General features: G+C 43.5%; 1 protein-coding gene and 1 non-coding gene across 2 annotated transcripts; both read right to left on the bottom strand.

The window, feature by feature from the left end:
• Window positions 1–6772: 6772 nt before the first annotated feature.
• trnat-agu (transfer RNA threonine (anticodon AGU)) lies at window positions 6773–6846 on the bottom strand. The gene has a single exon. It is a non-coding gene; the product is annotated as a tRNA-Thr (tRNA).
• Window positions 6847–8978: 2132 nt separating this feature from the next.
• Window positions 8979–11489, bottom strand: LOC141777727 (glutathione synthetase-like). The gene is made up of 5 exons (XM_074652243.1): window positions 10949–11489; window positions 10791–10872; window positions 10118–10307; window positions 9848–9983; window positions 8979–9423 (listed from the first exon to the last, which is right to left on the bottom strand). Exons 1-4 carry the CDS (start codon window positions 11120–11122, stop codon window positions 9860–9862), a joined length of 570 nt encoding a protein of 189 aa, XP_074508344.1. The 5' UTR covers window positions 11123–11489; the 3' UTR covers window positions 8979–9423; window positions 9848–9859.
• Window positions 11490–19521: the final 8032 nt, after the last annotated feature.

The raw sequence follows: 19521 nt of genomic DNA, 5'->3' as shown, positions 1-19521 counted from the left end.
GATTGAAATGTCGCTTTCCTCCATGTTTAACCGGTTCATCAAGTTTATGCTTGTTGAACAAGTGTAATGATAACGTGTCTTGGCTTTACACTTGCAAAGTTTTATTGAACTTGCGAGTAGTTGTATCCGTCGCCACCGCGGCCTCTCTGATCAGCTGTTTACAGACTGACTGACTGACTGTGTGTTGATGTGAGTGGAGAGCTCCGACAGCGCAGCAGAGGAGAAGATGAAGTGTTAACCATCACTAAATATAATGACTTTTCTGATTCAGCGCGTTTCAGACAGCCTTTTGCGATGTGTTCATCGCGCATTTTCATAATGATGACGATGAAAATACGATTTATGGGTCAGCCCTATTTATTATTCATTTTTAAAAAGATATTTCAGAGATTCCTCCGCGTACCACTACAAAGCGCCAGTACGCGTACCACAGTTTGAGAACCACTGGTATAGTAGTATAGTAATCCCCTTCAACCTTTGACATGGCTCAAGCTGCTCCGCTTCCTGGTGACGTCACACCCCACAGGACCCTGGGAACTGCAGTCCAAGGGTCCCAAATATTCCCTTTGTAGCCGAGGCGTTCATGGGGAACGGCGGCTGGTGCCAGGCCCGCACATAGCAGTTTCACTAGATAGTATATTCCCCTTGTAGCTGAGGCGTTCATGGGGAATGGTCACACAGCGGTTGGTGCCAGGCCCACACATAGAAGATCAGTGGCGTCAGGCTCCGAACCAGTGCAGTTTTGGGGGGGGGGATATGTCTAATCATCACTCCCAATATCTCATGTAATGATATCTGCAGGGAGTGATGAGGTCGGAGTCTAGACCCCAAACTCTAACAATGTTCTGCTGTTGAAATAAACATTTCAAACGTGAATTGTCTGACTGAAATGGAGCGACGCCTGCGAGCTAGTTCAGGCAGTCAACTCCAGCTGCACTGCTACATACACATGTGACATGCCTCACTCTCAATACCATAAACCAAATGCACCCTCCTAATTGGGTGCTCTATTAAAGCTGCAAAAAGTCTCTCCCTCTGCTTCTTGCATGCTGCTGCTGCCCTGCCGGAGCACTGCTGCTGCCTGCTCTGTCAACCCCACCACCACCCCAGCATCCACCTGCAGGCTCCGACGGGGGAAAATATGTTTAATCATCACTCCCAATATCTCATGTAATCATATATGCAGGGAGTGATGAGGTCGGAGTCTGAACCCCAAGCTCTAACAATGTTCTGCTGTTGAAATAAACATTTCAAACGTGAGTTGTCTGACTTTGTTAAAAGAGTGAACTCCTGAACTATAAGGTTGGAAAAGTACAGTAGCAGCTCCAGCACTTACTCCAGTGTTGTAAAAAGTATGAGCTGCTTTGGATGACAGCATCAGCTAAATACTTGGAATGTAGATGGAAAGATCCTGTCTGCATCATGATGGACGAGGTGACCGGAGAGAGACAGACGGAAGACAAAAACAGACAGATCTAGACAGAGACAGACAGGGAGCGAGCCGGGGGAGAGCTGAACTCAGCGCAGCCACAGAGGGGCTCCTGACAGACAGACAGACAGACAGACAGACAGACACACTGCTTCTCCCTGCTCGGCTGCTTTAATGACAGGCAGCAAACTCATTCAGCAGGACAAACAAATCACCGGGACAAACCTCAGCAGACATCTGGCGTCTCTCACACAGACACGGCAACACTGCTCCCTGCTGGAATAAAGCTGCAAAGTGAAAGGTTTGTCCATCTCTCTGCTTCTGCTCAGTGTTTCCTAGAAGAACTGAGAGAAAATAAGCATCACACACTCACGCAGAGGAATCAAAAAATAACAGATATATTGTGCATATTTTCTCTCTCTTAATGTGCATGTAGTCAATACACCTTTGTTTGTTTGTTTGTTTATTTACACATATACAAAATTAAAAAGATACAATAAGAAGTGGTAGTAGTATTAATACTGATATTAATATTGGTATTGATATTAGTATTCACATTATTAATATTATTATTGGTATTGATGTTGGTGTTAATGTTGAGATTGAAGCTAATAGTATTATTATCATAAGTGATTATTATTGTTTCTGACCATACTCACACAACCGGGATTATCTGTTTATTTATTTATTTATGTTTTATGTATTTACAGTTTACTGTTCTTCTGTTCCCTTTTATTTCAGACTTTCACTTTTTTTGAATTATAGATCACTATTTTGTTTATCTATATGGACATTTATTATAATTGCTATTATTGGTAGTATGATTATTAATTACATGATGGTTGTGAGGATGATGGTGGTAATGGTACTAATAATCAATTTGGTGCTTATCAATACTACAATTAATTGATTAATTAAATATTATTATTATTACTATTGTCACTATTATTATCACTCAATCTCTCTCTTACACTCACCTCTCACACACACACACACACACACACACACACACACACACACTCTTCCACCTGTTTTGTCCCCTTATTTTGTTTCCTTTTGTTTTGGTACTTTGTTATTTGTCTTTCTCTGTATAATATGTTTTGGTCTTTTTCATATATGTCTCTGTACAAGTCTTCACTTGTTTTGTAATCACTTTATAACACAATAAAAAAATAAAATAAAAGATACAATATTTCATTTGCAAGGGGATGTGAGGGAGAATTGCCTGAAAACCCTCCAGGGGCTTGAAAAGTGTCATTCTCCAGGCAGCATATTACAGTAATAATTACAGTAATGTAATATACACGATTTGTATGTTTCTATCAATACTTTCAGACGTAGTTAAACGTAGTAAAAAAAGAGTTTATCTTGATGCAGATCAAAGCATACAAAATAATGGTATGTGAAATGAGCCTAATGAGAAAATAAAGTGTTAAATGCAAGGTCCATCACAGTTTCTGTATATTCTCCATGGACACACACATGAAACACAATGTCCATTAGGCATCAATCATAGCAGGTGAAGTCCAGCCGTCCTTTCCTCATCTGTATTTCTCCCTCAGTGCAGTATTTGGGGGCCTACTCAGTGCAGGCACACTGATGGCACATGCACAGTGCATGATCAAGCACAGGTGATAGTAGGAGGAGACATGCACAGAGGCATGGCCTTCTTTACACTACTCTGAGACGGTGAGATGGGGACCTCTGCTGGAAAGGACCACAAAGGTGATTTCCACATATAATTAATTAGGCTTTTAATTCACGCTGCAAAACTAAATAGTAGATCACAAAAAAACAATAAAAAAAATACAATACATTATCTTAATGGGAATTTTCCAGGCTCTGCATTGACCATGTCTGGAGAAATAACAAAAAGGATTGTGTACCTTTGTGTCTTTTGAGAGCTAGATCATAGAGCATCGTGAACATATTCCCTGCTTAATAACTGTGAAATAATCTTATTCAAATAAGCTACAGTAGCCTTCTATCATCCTTTCTATGTATCTGGCTCCAACTGGACTCCTGTCTGGAGCATGGGAGCATGAAACAGGCTACTGGTCCTATGGTTCACTCTACTGGGTGGAAACAGAACTACAACTACTAGACTATAGCCTTCCTAGAGGAGTGAAGGGATCAGGTGGAAGTGTCAGGTGTGTTGAAAAGAGTAGCCACATAGTGCTTCTCACCTGCTGACATAAAGAAACAGCCCATAGTAAGGGTGTGAGAGAGAAAAGTGTCAGTTACATGAGAGTTCTGAATAACATCTGTAGAGACCCTCCCTGTAATTTATCACACACTTTTTGGATAAAAGACATTCACGTGTTAATGAAAAGAACAAAAAAAATCTATTTATGTAGCTATGTACAGTATGTATTTATTGTGTATTTATTTAGCCTATTTATCTTCTACTGTTACCCCGATCCTGTGCTTAAATAATGTTACACTTTTATAGAATGACCAAACTATCTTCTTGGCCTTTATTTTGACATGTTTGCTCTCACCTCCGGGTCACGTTACACGTTACACGTAACTCTCATAGGAATGAACGGACCCCCGCCTCCAACGCTGGATCCAGTTCTCTTTATACATCCATGGGAGAAACCCCCGTGCTGTCGGCAGAAGAGCCGGTCACTGTGAGTACTCTGAGCAGCATCATGGGAATGAATTACAATATATTAAGTGTCTGATTAAGTTGGATGTTCCAAATGTTTTAAGGTTGTTCTTGCACGGCTTATTTTGGACCTGCAGGTGTTACAAATTGCGAGCTTCTTCTTCACGCACGCTAAAGAACTTCCACACCAATGACATGTGTGTGTGGCTGTACTGTGTGCTGCAGCTGCCACTGTGTGCATGTTGTGCATGTTGTTGGTGTGTGTGGTTGTGATGTTACTGTCTATGCCACTGTGTGAAAATTTGACCTGCAAAAAATCAGATATATGAGACTGATTGACCAGTGTTTCAACCGGTGGCCGATCGATCGGTGCTTCCCTAATAAATATTATCATGTTTATATTTATTAATCAATACTTACAGAAAATAATATAGAAAAGAATTCCAAGGTCAGAATGACTCAGGTCTGGTTGATGTCTTCCACAGGGACCCAGTCCCACCAGAATACCAGCATTCCACCCACTGATGAACGGCTCACATGTGAACTGATCAGTGTATCTCGCTGTCAGTCTAGTCCCACTCCTTACTCTACTTGTGTATTTTATTTTGCCGTGGACTTGTGATTCCTGCTTTTTTTTTTTTTTTTGACCAATACACGTTATTCTTCCCTTACTTTACCCATCTCTATTTCCATTACACTTAGTTTTGTAGTTCAGTGATTTTAGGACAAGACTGGATTTGTAAAAGCTTATAGTCTGCCAAGCTGTTATCCTGCATTGCTGTGGTAAGTGTTAAGTGTCTGCACAAACTCTCAGGACCTTGTCAAATTTAGGGGCGAGGGTGATTGGGACTGTTTGAGAAATGTTTATGAAGTTTTTCAGTCTATGTAAAACCCCGTTCAACATGGACACGTACATTAGCAATGCTCCTAGTGTTTGTGGTGTCCTCTTCTGACAGTTGCCTTTCTTGGTAAACTCTGGTAGGGTGAGCTTCACTTTCCTTTCATAGAGGAGATCTTGGATGACAAACCCTCTGTCGGCCATGACCTCATCACCTGGGCGCAGGCAATCCAGAAACACAGAATTTGCCGTGATGACTTTATCGCTGCATCTTCCTCCATATGCTGGTGAAATGAACATTATTAATCCATAAGGTGCCACCAGGTATTTGATGGTATTCTGGACATAGCAGTGGCTTTGGGACTCGCCCCTTCAGTCAAGGTTGTGTGGCTTCTGAAGGGGGGGTCTCAGAGCAATCAATGACACATGTTACTTTTGGGTAATGTTCCTGAAAGCAATGAGGCATTGTTGCCTGTATTGTCTCCCTGGGCGGCCATGGCAGATAACATCTCATCTTTTCCTCCATGAGGTCCAACCAACAGGAGCTGACTTTACTGACAAGAGGTTGTGATGTTCCAAACTTTTCAGCGAATTCATCCTGGAGTAGATTAAGCCGGAGCTTCATCAGGGTCATCAGTAGCTGATCCCTGGGGGGTATCTGGAAGGAGTTAATGTATCCCTGTGTCAGGTTGTCAGCCTAGGCATTAAATGCATCCAAGTGCAATCCTGTATACAGCAGGCAGAGGTGGTCATCTCTCAGCAAATGGAGATGCACTTGCACTGGGGTACACTGTGTTGTTGGCACCGAACTTTAAAGTGTCTTTTAACGTTAGCTGGCATAGCTAGCTAATTTAACTAAGCCATTTCTCTGGATATGGGTGTTCTGCTGTTGGCTTCTTCTCCACAAAGTGATATGAGCAGATGTAAGGTCTCTTAGGGGGCCGCTTTAAGTTCAGCGCCTTCAATCATGGTCTACGGTGTGTATGGGGTACGGTCTAGACCTGCTCTATATATAAAGCGTCTCGAGATAACTTCTGTTATGATTTGACGCTATATAAAAATGAATTGAATTGAATCAGAGGCGCAGGTTCTCTTCTTTTAGAGGTGGCGGATGTAAATTAAATGGTGCCCCACAACACTCCAATCTTATTTTCTTGTGTTTGTAACACTCTTGTTCAAGAAAGAGACGCCTCTTTTTCCAGTTATTATGGCATCCTCGGACTGAACATATCAAAATAGTCATTTTCCGTAGTTGGGAGTATCAATGGCGATAGGTTAGCAGTACACTGTATGCTGTCGGACCGAAAATTCCAACACAAAGCCAAAAACAATGGCCCCTCCCATATTGCCATGGTGAATATCCTGATAGTAGTGCACGAGACAGTCAGGGATAAACATGACAGACTTCATTCAAGAGATCATTTCTGTAAGGAACAGGAACTGCTGGGATTTGAACCCAGGATCTCCTGTTTACTAGACAGGCCTTTTAACCAACTAAGCCACAGCATCTCCTCTTGTTGGTGTACACTCTGTTCTTTCAAAGCTGCATTCATATCCAAAATGTAAAAAAGCGTTACAAAGAGTTCAACACAGGAGCTGTCTGTTTCCTCATCACAACAATCAACTTTTAACCAGAACTACAGTCTTTCTCTTAACTTATTGACAAAGTTTTCCTCCCGAAACTTAACCCTTGATATAGAGGTGGCAGAAATAAAGTAAGTAATAATGATAATAATAAGTAATTTAAGAGCTCATGTCACCCTGTGACATCACTGTTGGGTGTGGTTTCAGATGCATGCAATGCTGACTGTGGTCAGAGGTAAAACAAACTGGTATTGGGTAGTTCATATGAAATGCATTTAGCCCAAAGAGAGAGACAATCTCTGCAACCAAAAGGCACTGCTGGGATTTGAACCCAGGATCTCCTGATTACTAGACAGGCACTTTAACCAACTACGCCACAGCACCTCCTCCAGCTGCAACTCCTCGTTGCAAGAAGACAACGCGCTAGTAAACATGGACGTAAACAGTACAGAACCGGAGTAAACCCATGCTAACACGGGGAAAACATGAGAAGGGTTCACACAGAAGAGCCCCAAGCCATGTTTGAATCTGTGACCCTCTTGCTGTGAGGCGACAGTGCTAACCACTGCACCACTGTGCCTCCCCCTTTCTAATACATATATAAATGATCCACCTCTTGTTCATGCACAAACACATTTAAAGATGCTGACATGGGTCAAACAAGACCATAAAGACATGTATGCACATTTAAATATTGTAACAGCGTCATTGACAAGAAGGCAAAAACACATAATTTCAGCATTACATTTCACCTCTCTCTACACATCACACTCTTTGTTTCTATTCAGTGTCTAGGCACCATTGAGAGTAGAAAGATTATAATTATAGTCCTCTACTTCAGGTTAGGGTTATTGCATGTAAGTCATAAAAAACAGAATTATCCCAGTTTATACGTGATGGGAAATAACTAGGTATATTTACTCAAATACTACTGTATACTCAGAAGTGAAATGTTGAGTTACATGTACATTACTTGAATATTTCTATGTTATTCTACTTTATACTTCTATTCCACTACATTTCAGTGGAAAATATTCTACTTTTTACTCTACTACATCTATCTGGCAGTTTTCAGATTAAGATTTTACATTAAAAATATAAAGTTATAAAACAATGCACTGTTGGGGGTTAAACCAGTGATTCCCAGCCTTTGTGGCCTGTGACCCCTCACAATAAAGCAGTGTCTACTTGGGGCCCTTTGTCACGTGTCAGATGTTTGTGAGTTGTTAGCAGTTCTTATAAAGAGTGATTTCCTCTTTAAACTTCTCAGGAGGTTTCATTTAAATAACTGTCAGCAGCCTTAAAGCTGTAGTGGGTAGAAATGGAGCAAATATGATAAAAAAAGTTATTTTTATAAAGTGGTCACTATATCCTGACAGTAGTGTATGAGATGGTGTCTTTAAGCCCCCCAGGGGCTGTTAGCCCGAGTTTACAAATGAGTGAGGCCAAGATTTTTTTCTTTTAATGGATAATATTAAAGTGTAGGCAGTATATTTTTGGCATCATTGGGCAAAAATTCCATAATAACCTTTCAGCATATTGTAATTCAAGTGTTCTGAGAGAAAACTAGACTTCTGCTCCTCCTCATGGCTCTGTTTTCAGGCTTTAGAACATCTAGCCCGTGAAGGGAGACTTTGACCAATCACAGGTCATTTCATTGAGAGTGTTCCTATTGGCTGTGCTCCGGTCATGTGACCAGAACTTGGCTTTCCTTCACCAGATTTTACAGTGGCGGCGGCGTCACAAACTTTCTCATTTTACAGCTAAACCGTGCTCTAGAAGATGATTCTGAAAACATGTGAGGAGAGAAATAAGAATTAACGTAACAGAATATTGATTCATATTTGATCAGTGCTGCCTGGTTTGACTGTTTGGTCAGAGTTCAGAGGGATTGACAGCCAGCTCTCATAGACAGCAGATGGACAGCAGACCTCAGATCAGCTCTGAATGCTTGTTTTCCTCTGGTCTGTGAAATCTTGCAGATGCCAATAGGAGCACCGGAGGATACTGGAAGACACCGGAGGACACAGAGGAACATTATTTTTTTCAGGTTACCTGTTTCATGCACTATTGTCACGATATAGCGACCGTTGTATAAAAATAACTTTTTTTCAATCTCGCCTACTTCAGCTTTAAATAGGGGGTCTCAGGGTCGCCCCCCCATTGAAATCTAGAAACCGCCTCCAACGCTGTATCCACTCACCTTTATACATTCATAATATGTCCCCTTTAACTTCCTGCTTTAGGTTGATGCCAGTTTTTGTAGCGCAGTAATCTCTTGCTTTATATTAGGGCAAATACTGCGTATTTATTTGAATTATCTGAATAATTTGTGTCGTTATGGTTATTGTAAATGGCACCTATTCACTCACTTCTACACACTGCTGACACCTTTCTTGAAAAAGAGCTAAAGATGGATTTATCAGATGGAATCCAGTGTTTTGCTGTTACGACCCCGAGAAAAGCTCGTAGACGAGGTCGAACATAATCACAAGAATCAAGAGTTTCAAAAGATATACAAGTTTTTATTTTTAGAGCAACACAGAAATAGACCAATAAATAACAAAAGAGCCAAGTTAAGTAAAAACACCAAACTAACCCCTAAAGTTTTACCCATAACTAATGAACTGGTGAGCCGGCAAAAGGTGACAAAAGAGGGGAAGCCACCTCAGCCCGGCTCTTACAGAGCCGGCGGAACCGGGTGCTTCCCTCTACCCCTGAACAACATAACCCCAAACTAAACCCTGACAAACAGAAACAAAACACCGAAAACTAAACCACCGGACTCACCAGAAAAGATAAAGAACAAAAAAAAAACTACAAGTGGTCAATATACTACTACTACTACTACTACTACTGCTGCTGCTGCTACTGCTGCCAGGCCAGGCCAGAGTGGAAGAGAGACTGATCCAAAATCCCATCCCCCTCTTTATTGACTCCCAATCAAGAGAGCAGCCACACCTGGAGAGAAGGAACACAGACCAAGATTAGGCATGAGACAGGATCAGCTATATCAGCATAACATTTGCTAACTATAACCTATGATTGTGGTGGTAAAAACCAGCTCACTGTCATAAGATTCACACCGCTCTCCGGCTATCAACTTTAGCCCGTACTAGCCAACTATCTTGCTAAGCAAACTATGCTTATATTTCTCAAATGTAATGAAGTGTGTAATCTATTATCTGTATATCTGTGTGTGTGCATACCTGCTGTTGCAAGCCAATTTCATCCTGCAACTTTTGGAAGAAACCAATACCATAGAGAAAGGGGTGTGTGTGACTTTTTGACTTCTTGAATGGGCATGATGCCTCTGGCTCATCGCACTGCAACTTAGGAAACGCATGCAAAATGAAATGCAATAGATCAGAGCCTCTGTAAATACCAGAAGGAGTGTTCAGATGACGAGCGGCCTGTCAAATACGCAAACTCCAGCAGTTATCCCTGCATCATTGTGTTCGATGTCCTTTGTCCTCAAAATGTGACCAACAACCTCATTAAGGACCATTTCTCCTCCATGCCTGTAGGGAGATACACATGCATCATGATTAAATGAAAATAAGACATTTTTTTCATGATTATCAAGCATTATCTATGCCTGTATGATTTTTCATTTATAGCACATGCATGCTGTACGGCTCTGTGTATACTATACCTCACATAGGCTCCGTAAACTCCTATTTCACTACAAACAGAGGTGAGTTTGAGTGGAAGTCCTTTCATCAGCAAGATGTTTTGTTCTGTTCTGGGCCGGATCCTGTCCATCAGAATATATGCAGCTCTTCTTTTGTCACTTTTAGCCTCCTGTAGTTTTCGAACTATGTCCTCTCCAAAATAATTGTTCCCTGAAGTGGTGAAGCAGAGACATGTGAGGTCATGTGTAGTCTTAACTTTGATAGCAATGATAGCTGAAACAATGTTCCATTCAGTGACTTGTAAAGAAAAACCAATACATGTCATATGCTAGCTTTTTCAGAGGATTTATATATTTATAGTTTATATATATTTGTGCGCAATATTACTGTTCATCATATGCATTATTACTTCTTTTCTCATTATATGCAATATTGCTTCCTTTTCTGTTTTTTAGCTTACTTTTTAAATTTGTTTTTATTTGACTTATTTTATTTGACTTATCTTATTCATTCATTTTACTAAATGTATCTTACTAAATTGTTATTCTATTGAGCATTGGTGCTAGAAATAGTACTTTGGATTTTATATACTTGACTTGTTGTAATTTTGAGCAATCTCTGGCACAAGAGTTTCCTTCGGGATTAATAAAGTTCTATCTTATCTTATCTTATCTTATGCAGATGTCATCTTACCTCCTCCTTCTCTCTGAGGCTTCAGGACAAACTCATCTGGGTCAGCCAAAGCCATGGTCACTGTCCGGTCACCCTCTGGACCCTGGAACCCAGAAGGGTTAGAAAATGATTCTCAATGAATTTAGTCTCTTACGACTGTGTAGTATGTGTTTTCTCACCATGTCTAGAGTGTAGAGGCCAGCAAACGTTGCTCTGATCTGCTCCACTACTTGGGGCTGGTCGGGTAAGAACCTTTCCAGAACTCCAGGTCTGGCGAGAACCTGCTGGACCTTCTTGGTTCCAGCCAGGTGAGTGCTGATATCTGGACATTTCACAGCCAGAGAGCGCTCCATCAGAAGACGAGCATCCCAAGACTACACCATACATGAATTCTGTGTTAGAAATGATTCACAACTGGAAATATTCCTGTCCATCAATTCAAATGTTTTTTTAAAGAAGAACGGAATGATAATCAGTTAACACATTATTTTAAAGTTATGTGACTGGACTGTTAGCTTCTGTGATGCATCCTGAAAATACTGTTAGCTACATGAAACATAGGAAAGTATGCCCTGGTATATGTTGCTATTCTTTACTTGCACAATGCAGTGGGACGTGTATCTGTTCTACAAACTGCACATCTCTTTACTTCCTGTCAACTCCACAGTAGTGTTACTTTGCCTCCAGTGATCACCTTCACAGTGCTTTTTTCACCCTTAAGTTAGCTACTTTGCTTTACACAAGAGGGGGCTGGACGTCAGTAGCCTTCTGCCACAGTGCCGTTCCTCGTACCCTCCCCGCAGCTGAGGGTTCGAGCCTCCTCAGCTCCTTTCACAGGTAAAAGCAACATCACAGTCACACAGCAGACTCTAGAGACAGGGAAATATCTCAAGTTATGGGACGGAAATGAATGATTCCCAGAGGAGATCCAAGATGGCGCTGACTACGGCTGCCTCGGCGAGTTGGTGCGCTCTGTTTTTCTGTTTTTTTTGTATTTCTTTAGTTTTTTGTGAAAGTTCACGGATTGTTTTCTCTAGAGAAGACATCCTGATCCTCAGGGAATCCACCCCATCAGATCTTTTTCCCACATTTCTGGCTCCTTCAGCGGATTTAATGCACCTTTTACTTGGTGCTGTGGCCCTCGGCCGAGCGATTAAGCGCAGGAGGGGAAAGCGCTCCGGAGCGCTGAATCGCTTCAGACAGATATGCGATATTCCTCTCCAACGTGCGCTCACTGTGCAACAAAGTGGACGAGTTGCTGCTGATGGTGAGAAACAACAGAGACTTTTCCCTCTCTTCAGTCTTGTGTTTTACTGAGTCGTGGTTGTGTGGAACTATACCGGACTCTGCGCTGCAGCTTCCCGGCTTCCAGCTGTTCCGAGCCGACCGCGACCCGGAGCTATCACACAAGTCAAAGGGAGGGGGAATATGTTTCTATGTTAACAACGGCTGGTGCAAGGACGTGACAGTGCTTCTGCGGACATGTTCTCCGGATTTGGAATCCTTTTTATCAATTGCAAACCATTTTATTCCCCCCGTGAATTCTCCTCCTTAATTCTGGTCGGTGTTTACATCACGCCTCAGGCTCACGTGGAGCTTGCGCAGCGGCTGCTTGCCGACCAGATACGGGAGGTGGAGAGGAAAAACCCGGACTCTCTTGTTATCGTTCTTGGGGACTTTAACAAAGGGAACTTATCACAGGAGCTCCCAAAATATAAACAGTTTGTTAAATGTCCGACCAGAGAGGAGAACACGCTGGACAAGTGCTACTGTAACATCAGTAAGGCATATCACACCGTTCCCCGCGCTGCGCTGGGAAACTCCGACCACGTCTTGGTCCACCTCATCCCCTCTTACAGGCAGAGGGTCAAACTGGCTAGACCGGTTGTGAGGACGACCAAGAAGTGGAGCAGCGAGGCGGTGGAGGATCTGCGTGAGTGCCTGGACTGCACGGACTGGGAGATGTTTAGGACCGCCACTGACAGTCTGGACGAGTATGCAGAGGCTGTGACGTCGTATATCAGCTTCTGTGAGGAAAGCTGTATACCGACGCGCACCAGGGTTCATTACAACAATGAGAAGCCCTGGTTCACAGCCAAACTCAAACTGCTTCGTTTGGTTAAGGAAGAGGCATTTAGGAGTGGTGACAGGGAGGGCTTTAAAGAGGCTAAATACGCATTTGGCAAGGCGGTGAGAGAGGCCAAACGGCAGTATTCTGAGAAACTACAAGAGCAGTTCTCAGCCAACGACTCAGCCTCAGTCTGGAAAGGGCTGAGGCAGATCACAAACTATAAGCCCAAACCGTCCCACTCCACGAATGACCTCCGACTGGCAAATGAGCTGAATGAGTTTTACTGCAGATTCGACAGACAAAGTGACAGTCCTGACTACATCTCCTCTCCCCCCAGCCATCAGCCATCAGCAGTTAACACTGTTAACACCAGCCCCCCCCAGCTTTCTCCACAAGCACCGAGCCTGTGCACACCCCTCCCCCCCTTCACACCTCTGTCCATCAAAGAGGGGGAAGTCAACAGGCTCTTCAAAGGACAAAACCCCCGCAAGGCAGCCGGCCCAGACTGTGTCTCACCTGCAACCCTTAAACACTGTGCAGACCAGTTGTCTCCAGTGTTTACAGGGATTTTCAACACATCACTGGAAATCTGCAGGGTGCCGGCCTGCTTCAAAGCCTCCACCATCATCCCGGTCCCCAAGAAGCCAAGGATCACAGGTCTTCAGGACTACAGACCCGTCGCCCTGACCTCCGTTATAATGAAGACCTTTGAACGCCTTGTGCTCCACCACCTAAAGACTATCACCAACCCCCTGCTGGACCCACTGCAGTTCGCCTACAGAGCCAACAGGTCTGAAGACGACGCAGTAAATTTAGCCCGTCATTACATCCTCCAGCACCTGGACTCCCCTGGCTCCTATGCCAGGATCCTGTTTGTGGACTTCAGCTCCGCATTCAACACCATCAGCCCAGCTCTGCTACAGGACAAGCTTTCCCTGCTGAGCGTGCCTGACTCCACCTGCAGGTGGATCACTGACTTTCTAACTGACAGGAGTCAGCACGTAAGGCTGGGGAAGCAAGTCTCCGACACCCAGACTATCAGCACTGGTGCCCCCCAAGGCTGCTTTCTCTCCCCACTGCTCTTCTCCCTGTACACCAACGGCTGCACCTCCAAACACCAATCTGTCAGGCTCCTTAAGTTTGCAGACGACACCACCCTCATCGGCCTCATCTCCGAGGGTGATGAGTCCGCTTACAGATGGGAGGTTGACCATCTGGCATCCTGGTGCAGCCAGAACCACATGGAGCTGAATGCTCTGAAGACAGTGGAGATGGCAGTGGACTTCAGGAGAAACTCAGCCCCGCTCCCCCCCCTCATCCTGCGCGGCTCCCCAGTCAACGCGGTGGAGTCGTTCCGTTTCCTGGACACGACCATCGCCCAGGACCTCAAGTGGGAGCTAAACATCAGCTCCCTCATCAGTAAGGCCCAGCAGAGGATGTACTTCCGGCGGCAGCTGAAGAAATTCAACCTGCCACAGACCATGATGGTGCACTTTTACTCGGCCATCATCGAGTCCATCCTCACCTCCTCCATCACCGTCTGGTTCGCCGCTGCCACCGCCAAGGACAAGGTCAGGCTGCAGCGGGTCATCCGTGCTGCAGAGAGGGCGATCGGCTGCAACCTTCCCTCCCTCCAGGAGCTGTACACCTCCAGGACCTTAAGGAGGGTAGGGAAGATTGTGGCCGACCCCTCCCATCCTGGACACCATCTATTCCAGACTCTGCCATCTGGCAGGAGGTTAAGGTCCATCAGGACCAAAACATCACGCTACAAAAACAGTTTTTTCCCCATGGCAGTAGGGCTCTGCAACAGCCCATCCGCCCCCCTGTGACTGTCTCCCCTTCACACACACACTACTCCGGAGCAGGTTAGCTGTTCAGCATCAGTTACCATGGCGATCTACCCCGGTAAGAAGTGATCCACCTTCGTAGGACGGAAAACCCTGAAGGGTTAACCCTGAAGTTACCTCGCTATCGCCAAATCCTGCTTCGTAGTCCAGGCCTCTGCTCTATATAAAAAGCGTCTTGAGATATCTTCTGTTATGATTTGACGCTTTATAAAAATAAATTTGACTGAGTTGAGGATGAGAACCTGTTGCATGTTCCTGCATATGATAATTGGACACAAAATACGAATGCGTGTGTGTTTTAAATTCAATTTATTTTATTTTTATGTGACATCAAATCATAACAGCAGTTATCTGGAGACGCTTGCTGCTCGACAGGCGGCTGCTAGGCATTATGGTCTATGTAAAACCACAGGGCTGGACCGTGATCTCTACTCCTGGCTCTCTTGTTCTCAGCAGCAGTGTGTCGACCCTCGTGGATCACTGGCCCTCGGTCTGCCTACCATGAGTGCCTCCTGTCAGGCTTCCTCAGTCCCCTCTGGGTCCTCCATCTCTGTGGAACACAACACCTGACCCCTGACCTGCGACACTGTTGACCCAGAAGACCCGTCCAACAATCTGTCCCCCCCAATGCCTCTACAGTGGAGTGCCTGGCTCACACTTACACTGCTTTGGAGGAAGCAGAAGTGATGCTGCCAGTAGAGACATGAAACACATGAAACACATGAAACACAGCCATTGCCAGAACTGCAGTATACCTATTTATCCACATATTCATCCTGTCAGTTTGGGTGTTTTTGAATAATCCAAATCAAATTAATTAATCAAATCCTCTTTTTTGTGTCACCCCCAGTGGTTATTGCGTGTGTCACCATAAACATGTCTGTGGTTCACAAACGGTATGTTAACGCTGGTCTGCATTTCATAGAGCATGTGCAGCTTTAGAGGTTCTGATGCTTCAGAAATGGCTGCTTCTTTTTAACCCATATGTAAAGCACTACAATGCGTTTTTCATGTTTTTTCCCTGCTTCTACATGTGTTATTCCTACACATAAGTCTGCCTCTTCATTACCCTGTAGGATAAGCACAAACTGAAGCAACGCATTCCAAAAACCTGTTAGCATCGTATCAAAAGCTGCAAAGAGCTGACAGTATTCAACGTGCCCAGTGGTAACAGTAAGGCTCCTCTGTGCTCTTCCACACTTTGTTATCAATCCACAAATGCTGATTCACTTGCAGCACTCGACACAACTGCCAAACGCTGAAGCCAACAGGCGCTAACTGGATATGAGCTGAAGTCTGGGGAGGAAAATAATGTTGGAAAACAACTAGCGATTGCATCATCCCACTGAGCAAAGACACGTCCAAAAGACGTCAATTTAACGTCTCTGTCGACGTCCGAAGATGTCCATTGAGGAGCCAGAATGAACGTTTTTTGCGACGTCTTTTTTAAACGTCCAACTATTGATGTCAACCTGAGTTGCACGTCCACCAGACGTTCAAATATTGAACCCAACTTGCACGTCCACCAGACGTCCAAAAGTGGGTCTGGACTGACGGACGTTAAACAGACACGATCTGAACGTCTTCCTGACATCACACGTTTGCTGGGATTGAACTTTTCTCGACTTCAGGCTCTTAGAAATCTAAGTTCTGATCAGACTCTGGCATAAAGCTGATGATGATGCTTTACCACACTGTGCAAAAATAAAAAAATAAAGGAGTCACATCCTGCAAGTTTACGTGCATTAAGTCTCCGAGGGTACAGATGGAGGATTTTACACTCTGAATTCTGTGAAGTTTTATTGGTTTTTTTTTATTTCCATGATTTCAATGAACTATCTGGATGTTACTGTTATTTACTTGAAACAAAATGGACCTGTGAAGAAAGAGATTAATCAGTATTAATAAGCAATATTGTTGTAATATGTTTGTTTCAGACATTTTCCTCCTAAAAGCCTCCCGTTCAAATCAGAAATAAACTACTCATACTCACGTTTGCTTTTTCTTTTCTACCTCAAAGCGCTCAAGGGCTGCCACGCCTCAAGGTGCCAACCTGCCCATCAGGATCCGATCTTAATACTCATTCACACACCGATGGCTCAGGAGACATTTAGGGTTCAGTATCTTGCGACATGTGACCAGAGGAGGCGGGGATCGAACCGCCGACCTTCCGATTGGTGGAAGCAGTTGGAGTTGTTGCAGCAATTTTTGGGTTGATACCATTTGTTCCACAGATTTGGTGCTAGATTTAACCATTTTTTACCACTGGAGAATTGATAAGAATGATCAATAATCCCTCCAAAATACCACATTAAGACACCGAGACCTTGAGGAACACCGTAGAAGAAGACATGCGGTGATTTGGGATCAAACACTTTTGACATTTTGGAGATTTCTGCAAGAATTGCATACATCCGTCCATCCTCTGAATGCTCTAGGTCTCTGGTCTGATCCATCCATCCTCTGAATGCTCTAGGTCTCTAGTTTGTTCCATCCATCCTCTGAATGCTCTAGGTCTCTAGTCTGATCCATCCATCCTCTGAATGCTCTAGGTCTCTAGTTTGATCCATCCATCCTCTGAATGATCTAGGTCTCTAGTCTGATCCATCCATCCTCTGAATGCTCTAGGTCTCTAGTTTGATCCATCTATCCTCTGAATGCTCTAGGTCTCTAGTTTGATCCATCCATCCTCTGAATGCTCTAGGTCTCTAGTTTGATCCATCCATCCTCTGAATGTTCTAGGTCTCTAGTTTGTGGCTATAAAGTTTCATGAGGCTGTGATTATCCTAGAGGTCACCACAGGTCATTTTATACAGTGAGGTCAATGAAATGTCTCCTATGGGGACTAACATCATCACACATGAATACAGTTGAGTTCATTGGATCCACCAGAGTCTCAGCTTTACAGTGATATCCAATTTATGGAATTCAAAGACCGTTTAGGGACCCCAGTATGCAGAAATATTCAAACACACCATTTTTGAATAGGTGATAATAAGACATTTGTTCTTTGCCCCAAACTGCATGTGATTATCATAAAGTGAGCATGTCTGTAAAGTGGAGACTCGTGGGTACCCATAGAACCCATTTACATTCACTGATCTGGAGGTCAGAGGTCAAGGGACCCCTTTGAAAATGGCCATGACAGTTTTTCCTCACCAATATTTAGCGTAACTTTTGAGCGTTATTTAACCTCCTTCATGACAAGCTGACATGACATGGTTGGTACCGACGGATGATTTAAAGATAAAGCTGAGATCTCTCCATTCCTACACCACCATGTTCTTGTTTGGTTGGCTTCGGCTGTGTTACTAGATCAGGTTTTACACCCTTAATTCACCACACAACCACTCATCCATCTGCTGACACACTGATCACACTGATTCATTCATTCATGCATTGATTGGTTATTGTTTGTTTAATAATAAACTTGTACACCTCTCTTGTCATGGCTCATGAGCCGGGTCAAGTGACAGCTGTTAGTAAACCTAGAAAAGATGGAATCTAATCTAAGAAAACTTGTTATGAACTTAAAGAGGTTGAACATTTTATGTCATTTTTAGCTTTAGTTACTTTAGTTCAGTTGACTTTCTTGTCAACTAAACTAAAAGAAGTTGTATACATTTAATTAAATTTTTGCATTTCGTTTCATTTTTGCAAAGACCGTGAATCGAAGCCTCGCTGAAGAGAACGGAGCTACGTTTTCTTTTATGTGTTTCAGTGCTAGCATGTTGAACCAGATCGGCATGATGTGCTATTATATCACACTTAGAAAAACGTCAAACTGCTTTTGAATCGTCCCCCACTTGAGGGCGAATCCAAACTTTAACTCCACTCTCTGTTTCCCGTTCTTTGTTTCCCACTTTTTGCCATATTTCGCCCACTTAGTACCTGGTATTGTTAGCTATACTCCATCAACCCCATCAAGATTTGTCTCACAACAAAACTCTGAGTGGCGGCGACGGTGAGCGACTGTCAGCGACTGTCAGCCATCTGTGTGTGGACAAACTAGAGCGGTATAAAGGAGAGAGACAGGAGCCCAAATAAGCAACTACACTTTAGAAACAAACCCCAAAAAATGCTCCCCCACGACTACCAATATTAGTGAGGCCTCTTCAGGAAAACAAGCCCAAAGTCACTGATAATAAGCCGACTTGGCAACTCTGGCTCTGGTCCGTAAATGGAAACGCCCACTCAGCCGTTGCAAAAGGTCGTGTCTAGAAGGGAGCCCGCAAAAATGCGAAATCTGATTTGAGATCTGCAAAAACTTGCATATACTCTCGCGGGACTCGCTGTCCGACGACTTATCAGCCCAATTCCGATCCGGGGCTGCGGTCGAAAAGTCTTCTTCCCTCAGGAAGGTTCCTAATGGAGTGAAATGACCCGGAAGTATCTCAGTAGCAGCCGTGAGGAGAGCTGTTAGAATCCTCTAAATGCTGAGGAAAGGAGCTTCAATGCTTCCTTTATTATCTCCTTTAGCAGAGGATACACTGGAGCATCCTTTACCAAAGGAAAGGAGATAATTCAGCCCCACAATTCCTTGCGGCTGCAACTTTTAATCTTATCGTGCAGGCCTAATTCAGAGGATGGATGGCTTTCCTAGCTAGATTGATAATAAGGGGTTTTCTGAGCAGTTTACACAACAGAAGTGCTCGCCATCCAACCGCAGAAACATGCAGAAATCTCCAAATGTCAAAAGTTTTTTTTATATCAAATCACAGCATGGCTTTTTCTACGGTGTTCCTCAAGGTCTAGGTGTCTTAATGTGGTATTCTGGAGGGATTATTGATCTTTTTTTTTTATCAATTCTCTAGTGGTAAAAAAATGGTTA

This window comes from Sebastes fasciatus, chromosome 11, assembly GCF_043250625.1.
Source record: "Sebastes fasciatus isolate fSebFas1 chromosome 11, fSebFas1.pri, whole genome shotgun sequence".
NCBI classification, from domain to species: domain Eukaryota; kingdom Metazoa; phylum Chordata; class Actinopteri; order Perciformes; family Sebastidae; genus Sebastes; species Sebastes fasciatus.
Note: the sequence above shows the minus strand (reverse complement) of the source record. Positions and strands in the feature narration are given on the sequence as shown.